This window comes from Pristis pectinata, chromosome 21 (assembly GCF_009764475.1).
Source record: "Pristis pectinata isolate sPriPec2 chromosome 21, sPriPec2.1.pri, whole genome shotgun sequence".
NCBI lineage: Eukaryota > Metazoa > Chordata > Chondrichthyes > Rhinopristiformes > Pristidae > Pristis > Pristis pectinata.
The window spans coordinates 27,025,248-27,043,357 of NC_067425.1; the positions used below are offsets into that span (position 1 = coordinate 27,025,248).

At 44.5% G+C, this 18,110-nt stretch overlaps 1 protein-coding gene across 3 annotated transcripts in view; it reads left to right on the forward strand.

The window, feature by feature from the left end:
- limk1a (LIM domain kinase 1a) overlaps positions 1-18,110 on the forward strand; it is a 46,568-nt gene that overhangs the window by 18,715 nt on the left and 9,743 nt on the right. For all 3 annotated transcript variants that reach the window (XM_052035747.1, XM_052035748.1, XM_052035749.1), the window contains 9 exons: positions 668-874; positions 3,255-3,360; positions 4,798-4,976; positions 8,848-9,022; positions 11,220-11,306; positions 14,150-14,281; positions 15,516-15,575; positions 15,983-16,048; positions 17,477-17,630. In XM_052035747.1, coding sequence (XP_051891707.1) covers positions 668-874; positions 3,255-3,360; positions 4,798-4,976; positions 8,848-9,022; positions 11,220-11,306; positions 14,150-14,281; positions 15,516-15,575; positions 15,983-16,048; positions 17,477-17,630 — 1,166 coding nt within the window. The remainder of the gene's footprint in view (positions 1-667; positions 875-3,254; positions 3,361-4,797; positions 4,977-8,847; positions 9,023-11,219; positions 11,307-14,149; positions 14,282-15,515; positions 15,576-15,982; positions 16,049-17,476; positions 17,631-18,110) is intronic.

Sequence of the window (18,110 nt, forward strand, 5' to 3'; positions counted from 1 at the left end):
TTATTTGTTCTTATGTGATTAGTGTCCTACAAGGTACTGATAAAACTAAAGAAGTGTAAGGAACCAGTTGAGGTTTTGATACTGAGAAGCAGGGCTCGCCTATCCCACACAGTCCCACACTGCCAGTGCTCAGTATTGAATATTTGTAGGAGTTTTAAATACTTCCTGATGTGGTGAAATTTGATTCCTTGTTGCTCCGCTGTGGATTGAGTTGGCGTTGCAAATGTTCCATGAGAGCAACTTGTTCCTGGCCTTCTGACCATAAAGTTTAGAGATACTTAAGTTATTCTATGGGGCTTGAATAGTGTGTTTGAGAGATCATTTAAGTTAACAAACATCTGGAACTTTGACAACTTCTCTTGCTGCAGCTTTTCCCCTCATCCCTTATTATTAATTGTAGCTCTCCAGCTCCAGGCACGTATACTTTCTGCAAAAGAAGGATCATTGCACAGCACGGGGGCTGATTTATTTTTCTTTCTTCCAGCTGCCTTACCTGGGATCGGCGGCCTCAGCCCAGGGACTGGCCATGGGATGTTTTAGTGGGATACTTTGGAGGAATATCAATCAACGTTATAAACTTGCCATCTTGCAACTATTAATTTAGCTTGATGACCGTCCAGATTGCTTTGCATTCTTTCATTCTCCTTGTCTGTTGTCTTTGTTGCAGTGGTTGCTGCTACTACCATACGATAGTCACACCCGTCATTGATCAGATCCTTCCAGACTCGCCGTGTGCTCGCATTCCACACACTGTTACGTTGGTTTCAATCCCAGCCTCAACAGAGGGGAAGCGAGGCTTCTCTGTGTCCATTGATCAGCCCTGCAGTCCCAGGAGTTGCTCTTCAGAGCACGCACACACCGTACGGGTCAAAGAGTAAGTGAGAATGCTCATTGTAATGGGCAGGAAGTTGTTGCTGTCATTTGCTGGAACTGGGAAGACGGAAGCTTCACACACTTTCCATCTCAAAATGTATCATTAATTTTCATTAGTGTTCAATATAGTCCCAAGCAATAGTTTTCTGGGCTAAGCTGAAAGAAACTGCAGTGATGGTCACTTTGCTGATCCATTGCAAGAATTCTAACAGTAAATGATGCTTTGTGTTCCAGTTGGTGGGGTGTGGCAGGTGGATTGTGTGACTTTTTTTTATTTTAATGAAAGACCTTGTTTAAAAGATGGATAACCTGGTCCTTGGGATTGGATTCAAGTTACTGAGCTACCCAATTTCCATTGCAAATACTCATGGGAAGTCAGAAGTCTGGATCACATCTGGCAAACATTTAAGTGCTAACATAGCATTTCCCCTGAAAGCCATTACTCAGAGCACCATGTGGGAGAATGTTCAGACTACATCTTGAGATCATTTGGCTGTTAATTATCTAAATTGACAGCAGTTTTCCTCCTCTTGTTACATCAACACTCTCTCTTGTTATCCCAATATTCGGGGGAGAAAAATGCAGAAAAACAAACGCGCTATTTGCTTAGTTTTTATGATTAGATTTTTTCCAAGTTCATTTTAGGTCAAAATTTGAATTGTGGACAATAATAGAATGATAATAGTCAACACTTTCATTTATATAGCGCCTTTAACAGCCATTGAAGTATTGCTGCAGGAGTGTCACTGCTATAATGCAGGAGGTATGATTACCAATTTGTGCATAGTAAGCTCCAACAGCAGTGAGATAAAGACCAAAGGATTTGTTTTAAGATGAGATCTTTATTAGTCACGTGTACATCAAATCACAGTGAAACACATCTTTTGCGTAGTGATTTTTTTTTTGGGGGGCAGCCCGTAAGTGTCGCCACGCTTCCAGCGCCAACATAGCATGCCCATAACTTCCTAACCTGTACGTCTTTGGAATGTGGGAGGAAACCGGAGCATCCAGAGGAAACCCACACAGACACGGGGAGAATGTACAAACTCCTTACAGACAGTGGCCGGATTTGAACCCGGGTCGCTGGCGCTGTAAAACATTATGCTAACCACTATGATGATGGGTGAATGCTGCCTAAGACCCTAGGGATAATGACTGAATTAATTGTCATGATTTTTATGCTGGTCTAAGAGAACAGATGTGGATTCTGCTTTGCTGTGCATGTCCAGGTCAGGATGGTGTCTGGGACAGGAGAGTATTGCTGTTCCCATACATCTGGTGCTCTTGGCCCAAGTGGTGGAAGTCGTGATTGTGCAATTGCTGCAGCACATCTATGTGTGTTCTGACCACGGTTTTCAAGTTGTAAGTGAGTTGACAGTGCCAGTTAAGCAGACTTTATCCAGGATAGTGTTACCCATTAATGTTGGAGTATTCCATCACATTTCTGATCTCTCCCTTGTAGGGAGGTTTTGGAGAGTTAAATAAGCTACCTGCTACATCACACCAAGGCTTTGACTTAATTTAATAATGACATGATCCATGTAATGTTGTGATCATTAATGTGTGATATTTGGGTTTGTTACAACAACACCAAAACTTGTACAAATCGGCAACAAGAGATTCCATTTATAACACATCAAACTCCCTTGTGTATCCCTTCTCTTAAAAAAATAACTGAGATGAGTGATCCTGGCCATACATAACATGTAAAAAGTAGCAAGTGTCAGATATAAATGATTGGAGTGGAAGGTGGCAACTGTGTGCTGAGGTAAGAGGCAGTGAATCTGAAGTGGGGGAGCCGGCAAACCAAATGTACGTAATCAGGGAGTGGACTGTGCGGGGGTGGGGAGAGGAGATTGTTATCTCTATGGGAATGGTGGGAAAATATTGACAAAAATTGAAGGTGGTTGTGGTCCAATGACTTAAGTGCAGTAATTACTTGTATGGATTGTTTGTGCGGACGTGCAAAAGCTGAATGCCAGAACGTGCAGGATGTTTTTAACGGGGAATTGCTGCAGTCACCTTGGGCTCCTGGTAACTGATCACATATTTAATTTATTTATAAAGTGGGGCAGCTCATCTGGGTTAACATTTCTCAATACTGTGTGGTGCTTGATTATAGCTTGAGTCTGAAGTTGAGGTACTGCTTGCTTGGACACTGTATGGTTGTTGTTAATGTTTGTTGAAATGTACTTTTGAAGAATTGAGTGGCAAGTGAGCAGATTTTACTTTTGCTCATCCACAAAGCTAGATAGTGTTTATGGGCCTTGGTGTATATAATTATTGAGGAGTTTGATTAGAGTCTTGCCTTCTGGAATAGCTGACTAGCTCCATAATATACTGTCAATAATGATTAATTTGTAGTTCTTCTGATGTTGCAGGGTTGATACGGACTGCATCAGTCCAGATGTGAAAAACTCCATTCACGTTGGTGATAGGATTCTGGAAATCAATGGAACACCAATCAGGAATGTGCCTCTAGATGAGGTAAGTTGTGAGAAGGGACAGGTTGCAGCAGCTTCATTGCTTAGCAAAATCCTAGCAACACGTTTATCCAAGAGCAGGCATTTAAAATGAACAAATTGAACTGTGATTAATGGCATCACCTAATGTAGAAAGGGGAGAAGTGGGGTAAGGGAGACTCGAAGGTTGGCAGGCATACAAGGAGTTTTCATTTTTCCTTTTTCCTTATGACACAGGCCTTTCGGCCCATTGGGTTTATACTGGCTCTCAGAACAATCGCAGCAATCCTGTTCCCCCACTTGTATTCTTCTAAACTCCAGTGTGCCCATTGTCTCGCCCTGATTCTCCCACTGGCCCCCACGGTAGAGATAACTTGCAGCAGTCAGTCAACCTACCAACCAGCATGTTTTTGAATGTGGGAGGAAACTAGAGCACCCGGGTGAAACCCACACAGTCACACAATGTTCAACTTCCACACAAGGTCCACACAAGATAGAACCTGGGCTGTGGGAGCTGCACTACCTGCTGCCCACTTTACATTTGGAATGTCTGATCTTGTAGGGGAAAGAACAGCTAAAGGCAGTTTGGTGCAGATGGCGAAGAGCTAACTCACACATGCTTGGAAGACTCCTACTATCGTAGTTGGGAGAAGGGAGTGGATTGAGACGAGGGTGGTAAAATTGGAGCTGAAAGTTGTATCAACTGTACATGACAGGAGAGAGTAAAAGGTGTCACTTGTATCAAGTGGGAGATGCCATGGGTATATATTTGGGGAATGGGAGATGTAAGCTTTGAGGAGGGGGAAGAATGAGTTGCCAACATTATATATTGGGAGAGATTGAAGTGAATGGTGTGTGTTGAGAAGAATAGAAAATGCCACCTGTGGTGTTGCAGAGTAGGAGTGATCAACTATAAGTGGTGAAAAGAATGGGGGGATATGGGCTGTGCAAAGTGAGAGGGGAATTGGGAGGGACTGTGTGGTTGATGGTATGTGATAAACCAATAATATGCTGCCAGGAAGGGTGGCAGGCTGGAGGCAATAGAGTGTGCTGAAATAAACAAGAATACTGGAAATATTCAACAGGTCAGGCAGCATCTGTGGAATGAGTTAATATTTCAGGTCAAAACCCTTCAGAACTGTCCTGGTCTGGAAAAAGTGCCTTTTGGCTTGAATCACTAACTGTTTCTCTCTCTGTGGAATGCTATCTGACCTGCTGAGTGTTTCCAGCGTTTTCTGTTTTTATTTCAGATTTCCATCACCAGCAGTTTTATGACTTTTGATGGAAAGTGCAGCCGGAATGTGTGGTGTAGGGAGTGCAGCCGCTTGTTCCTAGGTGGTGTGATCCACTGTATGGCAGTGCTGCCTTTCTACTTGCATCACATCCAGCCACATGAAAGGTGTCTGGTGCTTGGACCATGAGGCTGGCAGTGTAATGACGGTGTGATGTTTGACTTCCTCAGATTGATCTTCTGATCCAGGAGACCAGCCGTTTGCTTAAGTTAACCATAGAACATGACCCACATGACCCAATGCTGGAGAATCAAGTGGACGCGATCAGTCCGATGTCGGACATCTACAGCCCACAGAGACAAAGTGCCCCAAATGGAGATGATAGCACAGTCAAAAAACGTCCCATCATGTAAGGACACTTGGATTAGAGAATGGTGTTTACCAACAAAATGACAGATTAAATGGGTATTCAGTACAAAACTAATTTTTTAAGTTACATCGACCAAGAAATTCAAGTATGTACTGCATGTTATTTAAGCTTGTGCGGTTGGTTTTGTGTGTAAAATGGATTGTGGCCATGTAACACTGAATAATGTGAAGATGCACTACATGTGCCTGAGTGAGCAGCATGTAGAGCACTCGCGGTGTGCCAACCCATGTCCAACATGAAATTGATGTTCTCCCTGTGAAACTGACTAGCAGAAGTGTAGTTAGCATGTGGTGTAGATCAAGCAGAGGAACACAGGCCTCCAACAGCAGGGGCTTGCCCTGCACCTGTGATATTTAAAGGGATTAGCAGTTTTTACAGCTTTGTGGGGAGTCAGTTGGAGTCGAGCACTGTTCAGTGCACAGGGTAGCTGCCTGCAGTTGAAAGTTCAGCAGTTGTGCAGCCTTGTCACTGAACTGGTTTGTCTTGTATTGTTGTATTGGGAGTTTTTGCAGTGGTCCTGCTGAGCTTCCAACATTAGCAGGAGAGAGGAGTCAAAGGACAGGCTGATATGTCAGAGGAATCTGAAGTAGGGGGGAAGTGGAAGTCTCTGGTTTGGAGAATCTCGGAGCCGCCAATCCTGCCTCCCTCTGTCTGAAGAGCAATGCATCTGACAGCTAAGGTTTTCTAAGGCAGTTGTGACAGATCTCTCCTCATTTAGACAGTGCTCCAGTCATCCACCTGTGGCAGGACTACCCTGCTTCTGGAAACAATGTAACCCTAAAACTATAAGCCTTTGATTCCAGGCAGCAGCATCTGATGCTTAAAGAAAAGATGAGATTTCTTTGTAAGTCACACATACAATGAAACACAGTGAAATACATCTTTTGCGCAGAGTGTTCTGGGGACAGCCCGTAAGTGTTGCCACACTTCTGGCACCAACATAGCACGCCCACAACTTCCTAACCCGTACGTCTTTGGAATGTGGGAGGAAACTGGAGCACCCGGCGGAAACCCATGCAGACACGGGGAGAACGTGCAAACTCCTTACAAACAGTGGCTGGAATCGAACCCGGGTCACTGGTGCTGTAATAGCTTTAGTCTAACTGCTATATGTACACCATATTTCACAGCTTGCTACTCATCCCTACTTCAGGATATGATGGTGCTTGCTACTCAGAGTGGGGAACTTGTTTACTGTTGGAGCAGAAAGAGTTAGTCACCTTGGCCACGTGGATTTTCTGGGATTGTGTGCTTCCAGAGTGTTCCTGGTATGAAAGACCGCAAGTGTGAAGTTCTGGGATATATGGAACAAGAGTACTGTCACTCACTGTACAGGTAGTGAGTGACCGTCAACAGAAAATTCTTGCAGTCAACACTGTATCTGGGATATGAATAGTCAGCAATGACTATTTCAGGCTCTGTGCCTGATGGGCTGTTGGGCTGCAAGTGAATCCCCTCAGCCTGAGCCTCCAATTGTGGCTTAGAGTGGAACTGTGATTCCAGCTTCTCAAGGCGTGTGAAGATTTCCTAAGAAGCCCTTGGAGATTTTGCTATCTGGACCACAAGGGTGTTCTTCAGCACACTACCGTCTGGGTCTTGTGCTATGTCTGTTTTAATCTGGCAAGCTTGAACACATTAGCATAAGTAGCAATGGTGGGAAGGATGGCAGCAGTGAGAGGCCCTCTTTGGATGTGTTGTCATGGTGCATCTTATGCCTGTACTTGTATAGTGATGGATGGAGAGACTCCGACTGTTAGATGCTGCACCATGGTTGGCTCCCTGAGTTCTGACAGGAAGTTGGCCATCACTTCCATGTTGGGAAAAGTGGGCACCAGGCTTCAGGCCACAAGCAGCCTGGTATCCACTTTCACCAGCCTTCACCTCGTCCTCCCAACAGAGGAAATGGGCAAACCCACCCTTTAAGTTGGCACACGTGTTACCTTTCTCCCCGAGCCTACGGGCAGTCCACCCATACCAGGTGTTTCACTAGAATCTCTCTTTTTGTTGTGCAAGGAGGCAGGATCCAGGCTGCTGGGTGGGTGAGTGAGTGATCGAGGGCCAATTACTGTGTGTTGATATCTTCCTCAGTCTCTTGGCTCTGCAGCCTTGCCCTCCTCTGATACCATGGTCGGGGTGAAGGGAGTGGTTTGAACCATTTGGATATTCTAAGACAAAAGGGATTGTAGAATGAGGGAGGGATGTGATACAAGAAGGCAGGGTGGTAGGATATGACCACCAGTCCATCTCCAGCTCTGTAGCAGCTGAGCCCATGATCACTAGGACTCTTTCCTCTACCTGACCTGGCCTTGGGACTCAGTGGAGTCCCTTCCAGTGAGTTGCCACAGTCTGCAGATACGAACTGCCTTGCTCTAGGAAAATCGAGGGAAGAATATGAGTATCGGCGAGGTTGTTACTGTGTGTGCAGTATCCCTTCCTCTAAGTGTGAGATCTGTGCGCGAGATCTGGAGTTGTGGTAAATGTGTGAGGATCATGGTCATGTGATGGCAGATGAGCCTTGCAACTACATCCACTTCCTCAAACAAACCTATGGGCTTGCTGAACTACTTTCTACTTGAAAAGCCCATCTGACAGCTGAAAAATAGGAAGGCCTCTGAAGCAGCCAAACTCCTTGTTCTAAAACGTAGCAAGAAAATACAGCTGGTACATCACAAGAGCATGCTGGGGGATCTTGGTGAAGCCTTAATTATAATCAAGTCCACTTGCACTAATTACGGAAAGGTCTCTGCTGTCTGTGACAGGGCGAGTCATTGTGCAGAACATCTCAATTCTGCCTGAACTGCAGTGTGAATTACGTCCATCAAGAGGTAAAATAGAGGTGATCTTCACCCTGCAGCAAATGCACGGTGAAGATCACCTCCATTTTACCATTGAACGTAGCTTTGTTTAACTTCACAAAAGCATTTCAGTCCAACTGGGAAGGATTAGGAAGAAACCTGTCAGACTTGTTTGTCTTTAGAATTTCATTACTGTTCTATATCTGCTGTAGGATGATGTGCAATCCTTCCCACCACAGACCCAATCTCAATGCAGATTGGGGTCAAAATAGTGTCTCGTTGCACCAAACCTCTTAATCTTCCTCCCTGCAATATTGCTCCTCTTATCCAGCAGGTGTCCTGTTGGAGTGTTTATCACAGGGGCAGGGCAAGTGCCTGCTGTTCAAGGCCTGCTTTCCTGTGCTTCATCTACACCGCATGTTAACAACACTTCTGCAAGTCAGTTTCACAGGGAAACCAGTAATTAAGTGTTGGACATGTGTTGGTGCATCATGTGTAGTCTATGTGCTGCTCACTCCAGTGCACAGATCTCATTATTCAATGTTATATGGTCGCACTCAATTTTGAACATTGTAATATATTAGCAATTATTATATCAGTGAGAACTCGCTGGATTTTGAATGGGAAGTCTTAAAGAACTTGTATGTTATATTGAAGCTTGTTACCTCAAGCTCAGCAAGTACATTCAGTGTCCAGTGACACTGATTCAACTACAAGGCCTTATTCTGGCAAGTTGTATCAGCATCTGATAACCAATGCCAAATTTAAATATGGTGACAATCCTGAAATTTGCAGGTCCTCATTGGGGCCTGATTGGATACCAGTGAGCATGCTGTGCTGATTAGTCACTTGAAAACTCACATTGATCCTCGTATTTTACATTGCAGTGTTTCAGTAGCGTGGGGTGGGGAGGTAAAGGAGGAGAGATGGGGGTGGGGGGGGAACTGCCTGGTTTGATTTAATATGGACTGGATTTTGTAGAGTTTTGAGTTGTTGGTCCACTTTCTTTTTCAAAAAAAATCATTCATTATAATTCTTGCTCTGTTTTCCTTCAGGAGGAGCTGTAGTATTGATAAATCTCCCAGCACTGGATCACCTGTCTCTCAAAAGAAAGACTTGGGCCGCTCCGAGTCCCTGCGAATCGGCACCATGACACATCGGATCTTCCGTCCCTCTGACCTGATCCATGGCGAAGTGCTGGGAAAGGGCTACTTCGGCCGGGCCATTAAGGTATTCTTTTCACAAAGCGATGAGCTTTCCTCCAGATAACTTTCCATTCACTGCTACTTTCAGTCTTCAATAGGAAGCACTGGTTTGGAGAAGGTTGCATTGAGCTGGGCTGGTTTATGCAAGTTTGCTTAGTGACCCATTACTGACCCATCTTCTGTTAACAGACTGTAAAGTTTGGGAGAGTTGCATCTGGTCTCATTATGGTAACTATTTGTGTTTTATTTCCTAAAGTACAGCAAAATGCAGCTTTTGGTCCAGAGAAGGCTAGAAGATGCAATTTTGTCAGTGGAAGAAATAGAATCAAAATAAATGCAATGCAAATCTCTCATCTTTTTAATAGTATTTTTGTATTATGTCTAAGTCAAGATTTTTCCTAGCCATCATCCTCCCCATTAATCTGTGAGGAAAGTTCAGCATTCCAAGGTGAGATGTAGAGTTGACCAAAGTTCTCTGCTGATTGCATCTACCCCTCCAATCAAGGTGTGATCAGTGCCAGGGACAGCCTCCATTGCCATTGATTTCCAGCCACACACAAAGGATGGCCCAGTGGCAAAATGCTCTTTGCAAAGAATGGCATAGACCCCTCTCTCCTGCTGCTTACAATATTTAAAGTTTGGTCATCAGAAGAAAATTTGTGTAAACCCAAAACATTGTTGCATTTTATGCATCTTTTTGGAGTCAGTTGCCCCATGTTGCACAAAATGAATCTTTAATTGAAAGACCTGTCTCATTTAAAAGTGTAGGCTTGGTTTCTCCAGATGTAGACTCTGTTCTGCAGTATTCTAGTTTGCAGCAGGAATACTACAAATAATCCAGCCAAGTGTTCAAATAATTGCATTGTTACAAGCAGTGACACTGAATGCAGCGAGGTTTAACTTGCTGAGATACTAAAAAAAGATGGGGGGGGAAGGGGGGGCGGAGTGGGGTAGTGTGGGCAGTGCATACTCCTGTTTACATCAATGATGCTGAGGTTGAGAGCTTCCAGATCCTAGGAGTGAACATCACCAATAGCCTGTCCTGGTCCAACCATGTAGATGCCACGGCCAAGAAAGCTCACCAGTGCCTCGACTTCCTCAGGAGACTAAAGAAATTTTGGCATATCCCCATCGACCCTCACCAACTTTTATCAATGCACCATAGAAAGCATCCTATCCAGATGCATCACGGCTTGGTATGGTGGCTACTCTGCCCATGACTGCAAGAAACTGCAGAGAGTTGTGGACACAGCTCAGCACATCCCCAGAAACCAGCCTCCCCTCCATGGACTCTGTCTATACCTCTCACTGCCTCAGTACAGCAGTCAACATAATCAAAGACATCACTCACCCCAGACGTTCTCTCTTCTCCCACCTCCTATCAGGCAGAAGATACAAAAGCCTGAAAGCATGTACCACCAGGCTCAAGGACAGCTTCTATCCTGCTGTTATAAGACTATTGAATGGTCCCCTAGTACAATAAGATGGACTCTTGACCACTCACAATCTACCTCATTGTGGCCTTGCACCTTGTTGTCTATCTGCACTGCACTTTCTCTGATCTGCGTTCTGTTATTGTTTTCCCTTGTACTACCTGAATGCACTGATGTGATGAAATGATCTGTCTGGATGGCATGCAAAACAGTTTCTCACTGTGCCTCGGTACATGTGACAATAATAAACCAATTTACCAACTTGCTGCAGCTTGAGGAGGAAGGCATCAGCAAAGATTCGTTCTCAAAATGACTTCAGAATGAAATCTTATCCACATTTAATGCTCAATCCATGTCCTCGTTTACACTACTTGAAACCAATAAAGGATATTCTATCCTCAGCGTACCTCATTCCCAAAGTGGTACTCAACCACTGTTCCAGCTCAAATTATCTGCCATTCTTCCTATATTTGTATCAGTGTCTTAGATGTTCCAAATGGTGAGTAACATTTATAAGTACAACTTGCTGTCTTGTCAACAAATGTATAAACTGAAGCCCTCAGCTTGATGCTCCAAACTTTGTTCCAAATATCTTGGTGTACTTGCAATCCAAAGGTAGATCTTTATTCCAGCACCAAGCTTCAATTTGGTTACAGTAGTTTTTGTTAGTATTCATTGTGTATGTGTATATTAGACTACTTAATCCCGAATCACAGAATGAAGGGTCGTGTCGATGGTGTGCTCAGTGCGGCTGTATCCATTTCCCTCATCACATTTCCTTTTGGTCAGGTGACACATAGAGAGACTGGAGAGGTCATGGCAATGAAGGAACTGATCCGATTTGATGAGGAAACTCAGAGGACCTTTCTGAAAGAGGTTGGTAAATAAGAGTTTCATTTTTGCTGTAAGTACAGCAATGTTTGTGTGGAAGTTCACAGCACTTTTAAACAACAAGATCCTATTAACAGGCTCGTGTACAACGATAGAGGTGACATTAGTCTTGTTAGAGCTCTGAAGCAGCACTAGTCCTATGGAAATAATACTTTGCAACTGCAAAACTATTGGGCTTGCTGGAAATGTTGCTGATGTAAGAAATAGAACCAGGGGAGTCTCTTGAGTCTGTTCCAAAGTTCATTGCGATCATGGCTGATTTGATCTTTGGCCGGAACTAAACTTTCCTGCCAGACTTCTGCAACTTGTACGCATGTAGTGCAAAAACCTACCACGCTTAACTTAAAATATTCTAAATAATTCAACATCACTACTCTCTGGGATGGAGCATTCCAAAGATTCAAAGCCGCCTCTCGAGAGAAGAAATGTCTCTTTCTTAAGTGACTGACTCCTTCATCATGAGACTATGCCCTCTAGTTCTAAATTCTCCACAGAAGCAAACTTCCTCACAGCATCTGTGCTATGAAACAACTACCTAAAATTTTGCATGCTTTAATGAGATTGACAATCGGCCTTGTGCACTATAGAGAATATGGACCCAATCTAAGGATCAATCTGTGAATCATTGGTGCTGGTAGAACTAGATTTGAAGCAGTGATTCCCTTGCCTCTTGCGTGCCTCTGAACATGGGTTGCCTACAGCAACACGCACAGAGCACGGGAGGAAGTTGGGTCAGGCAGCATCCATGGAGGGAAATAAACAGTCGACCTTTCGGACCGAGACCCTTCATTAGGACTGGAAAGGAAGAGGGGCAGAAGTCAGAATAAAAGGGTAGGGGGGAGGAACACGAACTGGCAGGTGATGAGTCCAAGGGGGTGGGGGGGGGGGGTAAAGGCAATGATGTGAGAAGCTGGGAGGTGAGAGGTGGAAGAGGCAAAGGGCTGAAGAAGGAGGAATCTGATAGGAGAGGACCGTAGACCATGGAATAAAGGGAAGGAGGTGGGGGCAAGTCATGAGGGTGGGGGAGGGGAAAGAGAAGGGGCCAGAGGAATGAGGGAAAACAAAGGGGTGGGGGGGGGGGGGGAAGGAAAACAGGGGAATAGTTACCAGAAGTTAGAGAAATCGATGTTGATGCCATCAGGTTGGAGGCCACCAAGGCAGAATGTGAGGTGTTGCTCCTCCAACCTGTGTCTGGCCTCAACTTGGCCTCCTCTACTGCCGTGGACAGACAATGTGTGCGTTGCTCCAGATTTCCAGCATCGGCAGTCTCTCTTGTGACTACCTACAGCAGGTACCTCCTGGGTACTGGGAAAAATACCAAAGCTATTTGCACAAAATCCTTTAAATTTACCAGAAGCATATTGGAACCAATGTTGTCTTTTCCCAGGCCAACATCCCTAGCATAGAACCGTAGAACAATACAGCACAATACAGGCCCTTCGGCTCACTATGTTGTGCCGACCTTCAAACCACTCCTAAGACTATCTAACCCCTTCCTCCCACATATCCCTCTATCTTAAATTCCTCCATATGCTTATCTAACAATCTCTTGAACTTGACCAATGTACCACCCCAGGCAGCGCATTCCATGCACCAACCACTCTCTGGGTGAAAAACCTCCCTCTGACATATCCCTTGAACTTCCCACCCATTACTTTAAAGCCATGCCCTCTTGTCTTGAGCATTGGTGCCCTGGGAAAAAGGTGCTGGCTGTCCACTCTATCTATTCCTCTTAATATTTTGTATACCTCAATCACATCTCCCCTCATCCTCCTCCTCTCCAATGAGTAAAGCCCTAGCTCCTTTAGTCTCTCCTCATAATCCATACTCTCTAATCCAGTTAGCATCCTGGTAAATCTCCTCTGCACCCTTTCCAATGCCTCCACATCCTTCCTATAATGAGGCGACCAGAACTGGACACAGTACTCTAAGTGTGGTATAACCAGAGTTTTGTAAAGCTGCATCATTACTTCGCGGCTCTTAAACTCTACCCCATAACTACCCTATCCACCTGTGTGGCAACTTTCAATTGCAGCCCTAGTTACACTTGATTGGCTATGTCGGGTATGTCACATCATTCAAAAGCCAGGCTCCTGAAACATACATTGTTCCCACTCTCCCATGGAAGAAAAGCAACATCCTACTGACTCCTGGGAATCTCCAGCCTATAACCATATAACATTGAGGAGGAGTATTCAGGATGGCATTGAGAATGTTAAGTCCACTCATCACAATACATTAGCTCTGTATGAATGACAGGAGCAATCCAGCTTACAAACTGGCCACCTGCCTGTCCTGCTGGGCATCTCCTACTTCATCTGTGGAAGAGATGGCCGTTCCCAAATCTGATCACTACCTCAGAAACCATTGAACTGGAATGGTAGTAAGTCACCCTCGATTCCAAGGGGCAGCTCAAGACAGAGCATGAAGTCAAAGAAGAAAGGCAGACTTGCATTTGTATTGTTCCTTCAAAAATATCTCCAAGCACTTGCAGCAACAAAGTATTTTTACAAGGTTGCTTTTGTACTGTAATAAAGTTAAACACTTTCCATCCAGAGAACTCCTATAAACAGCAATATGATAATGGCTTTGTGGTTTTTTCCTGTGACATTTTAATCATCTTTGTAATACTGAGTGAGGGCAAAGTTTCTCATCTGATTATGGAAAGTTTATAGTGGTTTGAGAGAAACATTCCACATTAACATGCAAGAGATGAGTGAATCAGGAGTGTGAAACCACACAAGAATACAGAAAGTGACTGTTCTCTACTTGTCTCTCTATAGCATGTGGTTTATTCATAAAGCCTGTACTTTCCCTCCAATAATTAGGTTAAGGTGATGCGCTGTCTCGACCACCCGAATGTTCTCAGGTTCATTGGTGTCCTTTATAAAGACAAGAGGCTGAACTTCATTACAGAGTACATCAAAGGTGGAACACTGAGAAGCATTATCAAAGATTTAGTAAGTGATGATGGAGCACCAGTGTGTGCAGGGTTACTCCAGAGCTACAGTAAAACTGTGAGCTGTAAATCAGTGACTGTTGTGTTGGATCTTTTGCCTGAGTGTTGTGTGGCCATATTATTGAAAGTGTCTAAGGTGCTCTCTGGCATGAGAAGTGTCCATGTGGCATAAACAGTTGGCACATGGTGAAGTTAATAAATGTGGCATCGATGAATTCACTGTTTAAGAACTCATTGTAAACTGACGTTTCACCTTCAGCTCGTGAATTCCATAATGACTCCCCATAAAGGAGAGGGGGCACTACTTGCAATGTGGGAAAACTGTTCCGTTTTTTGTCCCAGGCATGCAATTTAACACACCACATTGGTCAATTTAAAGACTGAATATAAACACAGTGTGGTAGAAGTTGGTCTGGAACCTCTTTTTTTTTGGAGGGAGTTCACTTTTAATAGAAGTTGCTTCCCTTGGACGTTGTCAGCTTGCCTGAGCAAGGACTTCATTTTCAGTCAGACAGTGACCCTCAAATAATGGGAGGGAGTGATCATCATCCCTGCAGTGTTTATCAGGGGCAGGGCTGTGCTCTCTGAACTCCTACTGGAAATATTTAAGAAGTGCTCTCCGTGACTTTAGTGAGGGAGGGGGGTTGGGGCCAGTGGAGAGTTGCCTGCCCATCCTTCAGAGTCAAACCTGAAGGAGGAAGGTAGGTTGTTAGCAGGGTTGTCACCTCGATTACATACTATATGTACAGGGCCTGATGCCTGTTTGAGGTGAATATTTGGGCCCCACACATTCTAGGACCAATGCCTATGCAGATTGAGCTGTCAGTCCTGCTATTGAACTGTTGCACTTTGTGCCCAAATTATGACTGATACGGACTCCACACTTGACATCATCTCCAACAAGATGTACAGGAGCACAATATGGACATTTGATCCACCAGCTTGTCCCTCTAATAGTCTACTGTTCTAGAAGTCCTCAACACCCAGACTCTGTGTTCCTTCAGTAACTTACTCCACAATTTTACTGGCATTTGGTGTTGAATTCGCCCAACTTCCCTTCGAATAGTCTTTAGTATCACTTTACTTGGTGCTGATACTCTTGCTGGAAAATGACAAGTGTAACAGGGGTTGGGGAAATCAGTTAACCAGTAGATGTGTTGGGAGCTGCTTTCTTGCAGTAAAAGTTTAAATGTAATAACACTGACAGGGCTTTCTTTGCTTCCTGCCTCTGATAGGACACTCCATTGCCATGGGATCACCGAGTGAGCTTTGCCAGGGACATTGCTGAGGGAATGGTAAGTTTTGGGACTTGTGGAGGATCGAGTAGGAATACTGCAGATTAAATTCAATGTTTACACTGACCCAGAGGGTATTAGCATGAGAGGACCCACTGTGTGTTTCTCATACCTTGCCTTCATAAAATTCCACGGAAAGGCTACTGCTGAGAGCTTTGAACTGGTGTTTTATGGTGTGTGTAGCTCTCTAGAGGGCTTTGCCACTGCAGATGGCGTACAGCACCGTAGACAGTCTTTTATTGGGAGATGGGACATTGTAGCCAGGTTAACCTCCAACTGCATCCCACTTGGAGGGGCGGTCTGTCTACCTCCCCTCACCAAGGTGTACAGGAGATACTTGTTGAGTAAACTAAAGGAGACAGAGTTTTTTAAGCTTTTCACTTATCCTAGTGTCTTTCTGATTTCAGTCCTATCTGCATTCCATGAACATTATCCACCGAGATTTGAACTCTCATAACTGTCTTGTGCGAGAGGTAAGCATCAGTCAGATGAGGTGTGAAAGAATCTGTTGCAAGTGTGGGAACATGTAACTTTTTGGGTGGAATGATTCCGAATATTCTTGTGGCAGTCCCATGTCCTGTGCAGTAGGAACATGGAATGATTGGCTCTTCCCTACATCCCAGATCATAGCAAGCCTTGGTGTGTGGGGAGGGGGACAGAGGTTGCAGGCCATGGTGGTCCCTGCCCAGAGGGATAGGGGGGTGATGGGTTTAGAGGTTCCCAGGTGACGGTGATTCCTATTGGAGATCCCAAGTGATGATGGCCAGTATTTAGTTAGCAAGGGGAACACACTATCTACTGGAAGGGAATAATGGTGGTCCCTTCCAATGGGTGGTGTGACTGGAAAAAGCCATATGGAGCCCAGAGATGTACATGCAACAGGTTTTTGTTCGGCACGGAGAGGGACCTGAGGGATGAATCCTTCAGGAGAATCTCTGAACTCAGTGTATTGAGTTTTAATACTCTTAAGCACAAAGATTATAGTAGGTAATTGACTACAATTTCTGTAGTTACAATTGCATAGTCTACTTCAGTATTTTGGGTGTAGACAAATGGTTCCATAGAACTACATATTTACAATGGGTGCACATCTTAACTAACCAGGCCAACTTTGAATATGCAAACACCTTTGTTGGGACTAGGAAATTCATCAACATTCCTAAAGCTTTTGAGGACAAAACCCTGATTGGTGTTGTGGTGACTGACTCCGGATGTGCAAACACCCCAAGTATTAATTTGCAGAACAGATATGCAAATGATCATGTGATTAATGGCCAGCCTGGTACCACCTTTGATCTGTCACAATGTTGCAAAGTATCTTGGCTGAAGATGTCTGATGCCTGGTTTGATGCAGGCCAATTAAAATAGCCCTGCAGTCTGTACACTTGGCCAATGCATATCAGAATGCCTTACGGCCATGTCGGTTTCCAGACCATCTCTCAAGTGGCCTCCTGCTGTGAGCTGGTAGCCTGCTCTACAGTGTATATTCATACAACTGTCCTTGTGATTTTAAAAAAGCAGTTACTGCTTGTAGGGGTTACATATGAACAGTTTGGACTGGTTTGTATTCATGGCTAATTACCCTACAACGCTTGTTTATAGCTGCTTGGTACCTAATAGGCAAGAGGGTTAGGATGATAGTAGGTCCCAGACACTACCAGTTTCAGGCCAGTGTGGGATGCCTGTATATTGATGGTCCCTATCCACAGGAGGGTTCTTGGGCAGTGTCACTCTAGCCAAGTGTAATATGTCTTGGCAGTAGTGGTCCCAGTTTGGGGTGGCAAGGGAGGTGTTGAGGGTTATCCAAATGATGGATTCTGCTGCCTTTTTGGTCTTTATCCAGGAGCGATCGACTGAAGTCCCTTCTCGACTTTGCCGTCAATTTTTGTCTTGTATTTCAGAATAAAACTTTAGTAGTGGCAGATTTTGGATTATCTCGACTGATGGTTGATGATAAGAAGCAGGAAAGCCAATCCACCATGAGGAAACAGGACAGGAAGAAGCGCTACACTGTGGTGGGAAACCCTTACTGGATGGCTCCAGAGATGATCAATGGTCAGTGTTCAACGTGTACAGTATGCTTCCCCCAGGTTATCCATTCATCTAACCCTAGGCTTCAGTGTTGTGATTACCCTATTGCCTCATCCAAGAATCCTTTATATGTGAACAGTGAATATCAACTATCCACATGACTGTACAGTATGTAACCTTGCTCCAGCGTAACTTCCCCAAGTGAACACTTTCCAGCAAGAATCTGTGGGATGAGGGAGTCCTGCTGGTTTATTCACTTTATCCATTTGGCTGCCAATCAGATCAGGAGGTTGAACCTGGAGCTTTCTGGCCTGGTGGCCAGTAACGATATCTGACCACACATCAGCCCAATGGGCCTTGGAGACTCTAAATGGATTCTTTCCACTCGACAAAATAAGTTAAAATCTTCAAGCAAGTACCAACTGTGTGAAATAACAATGACTAAATCTTAAATGAGACTCTCCTGTTTATAATAGTCATTTCCTTCAGCCTGACCAAAGTTGT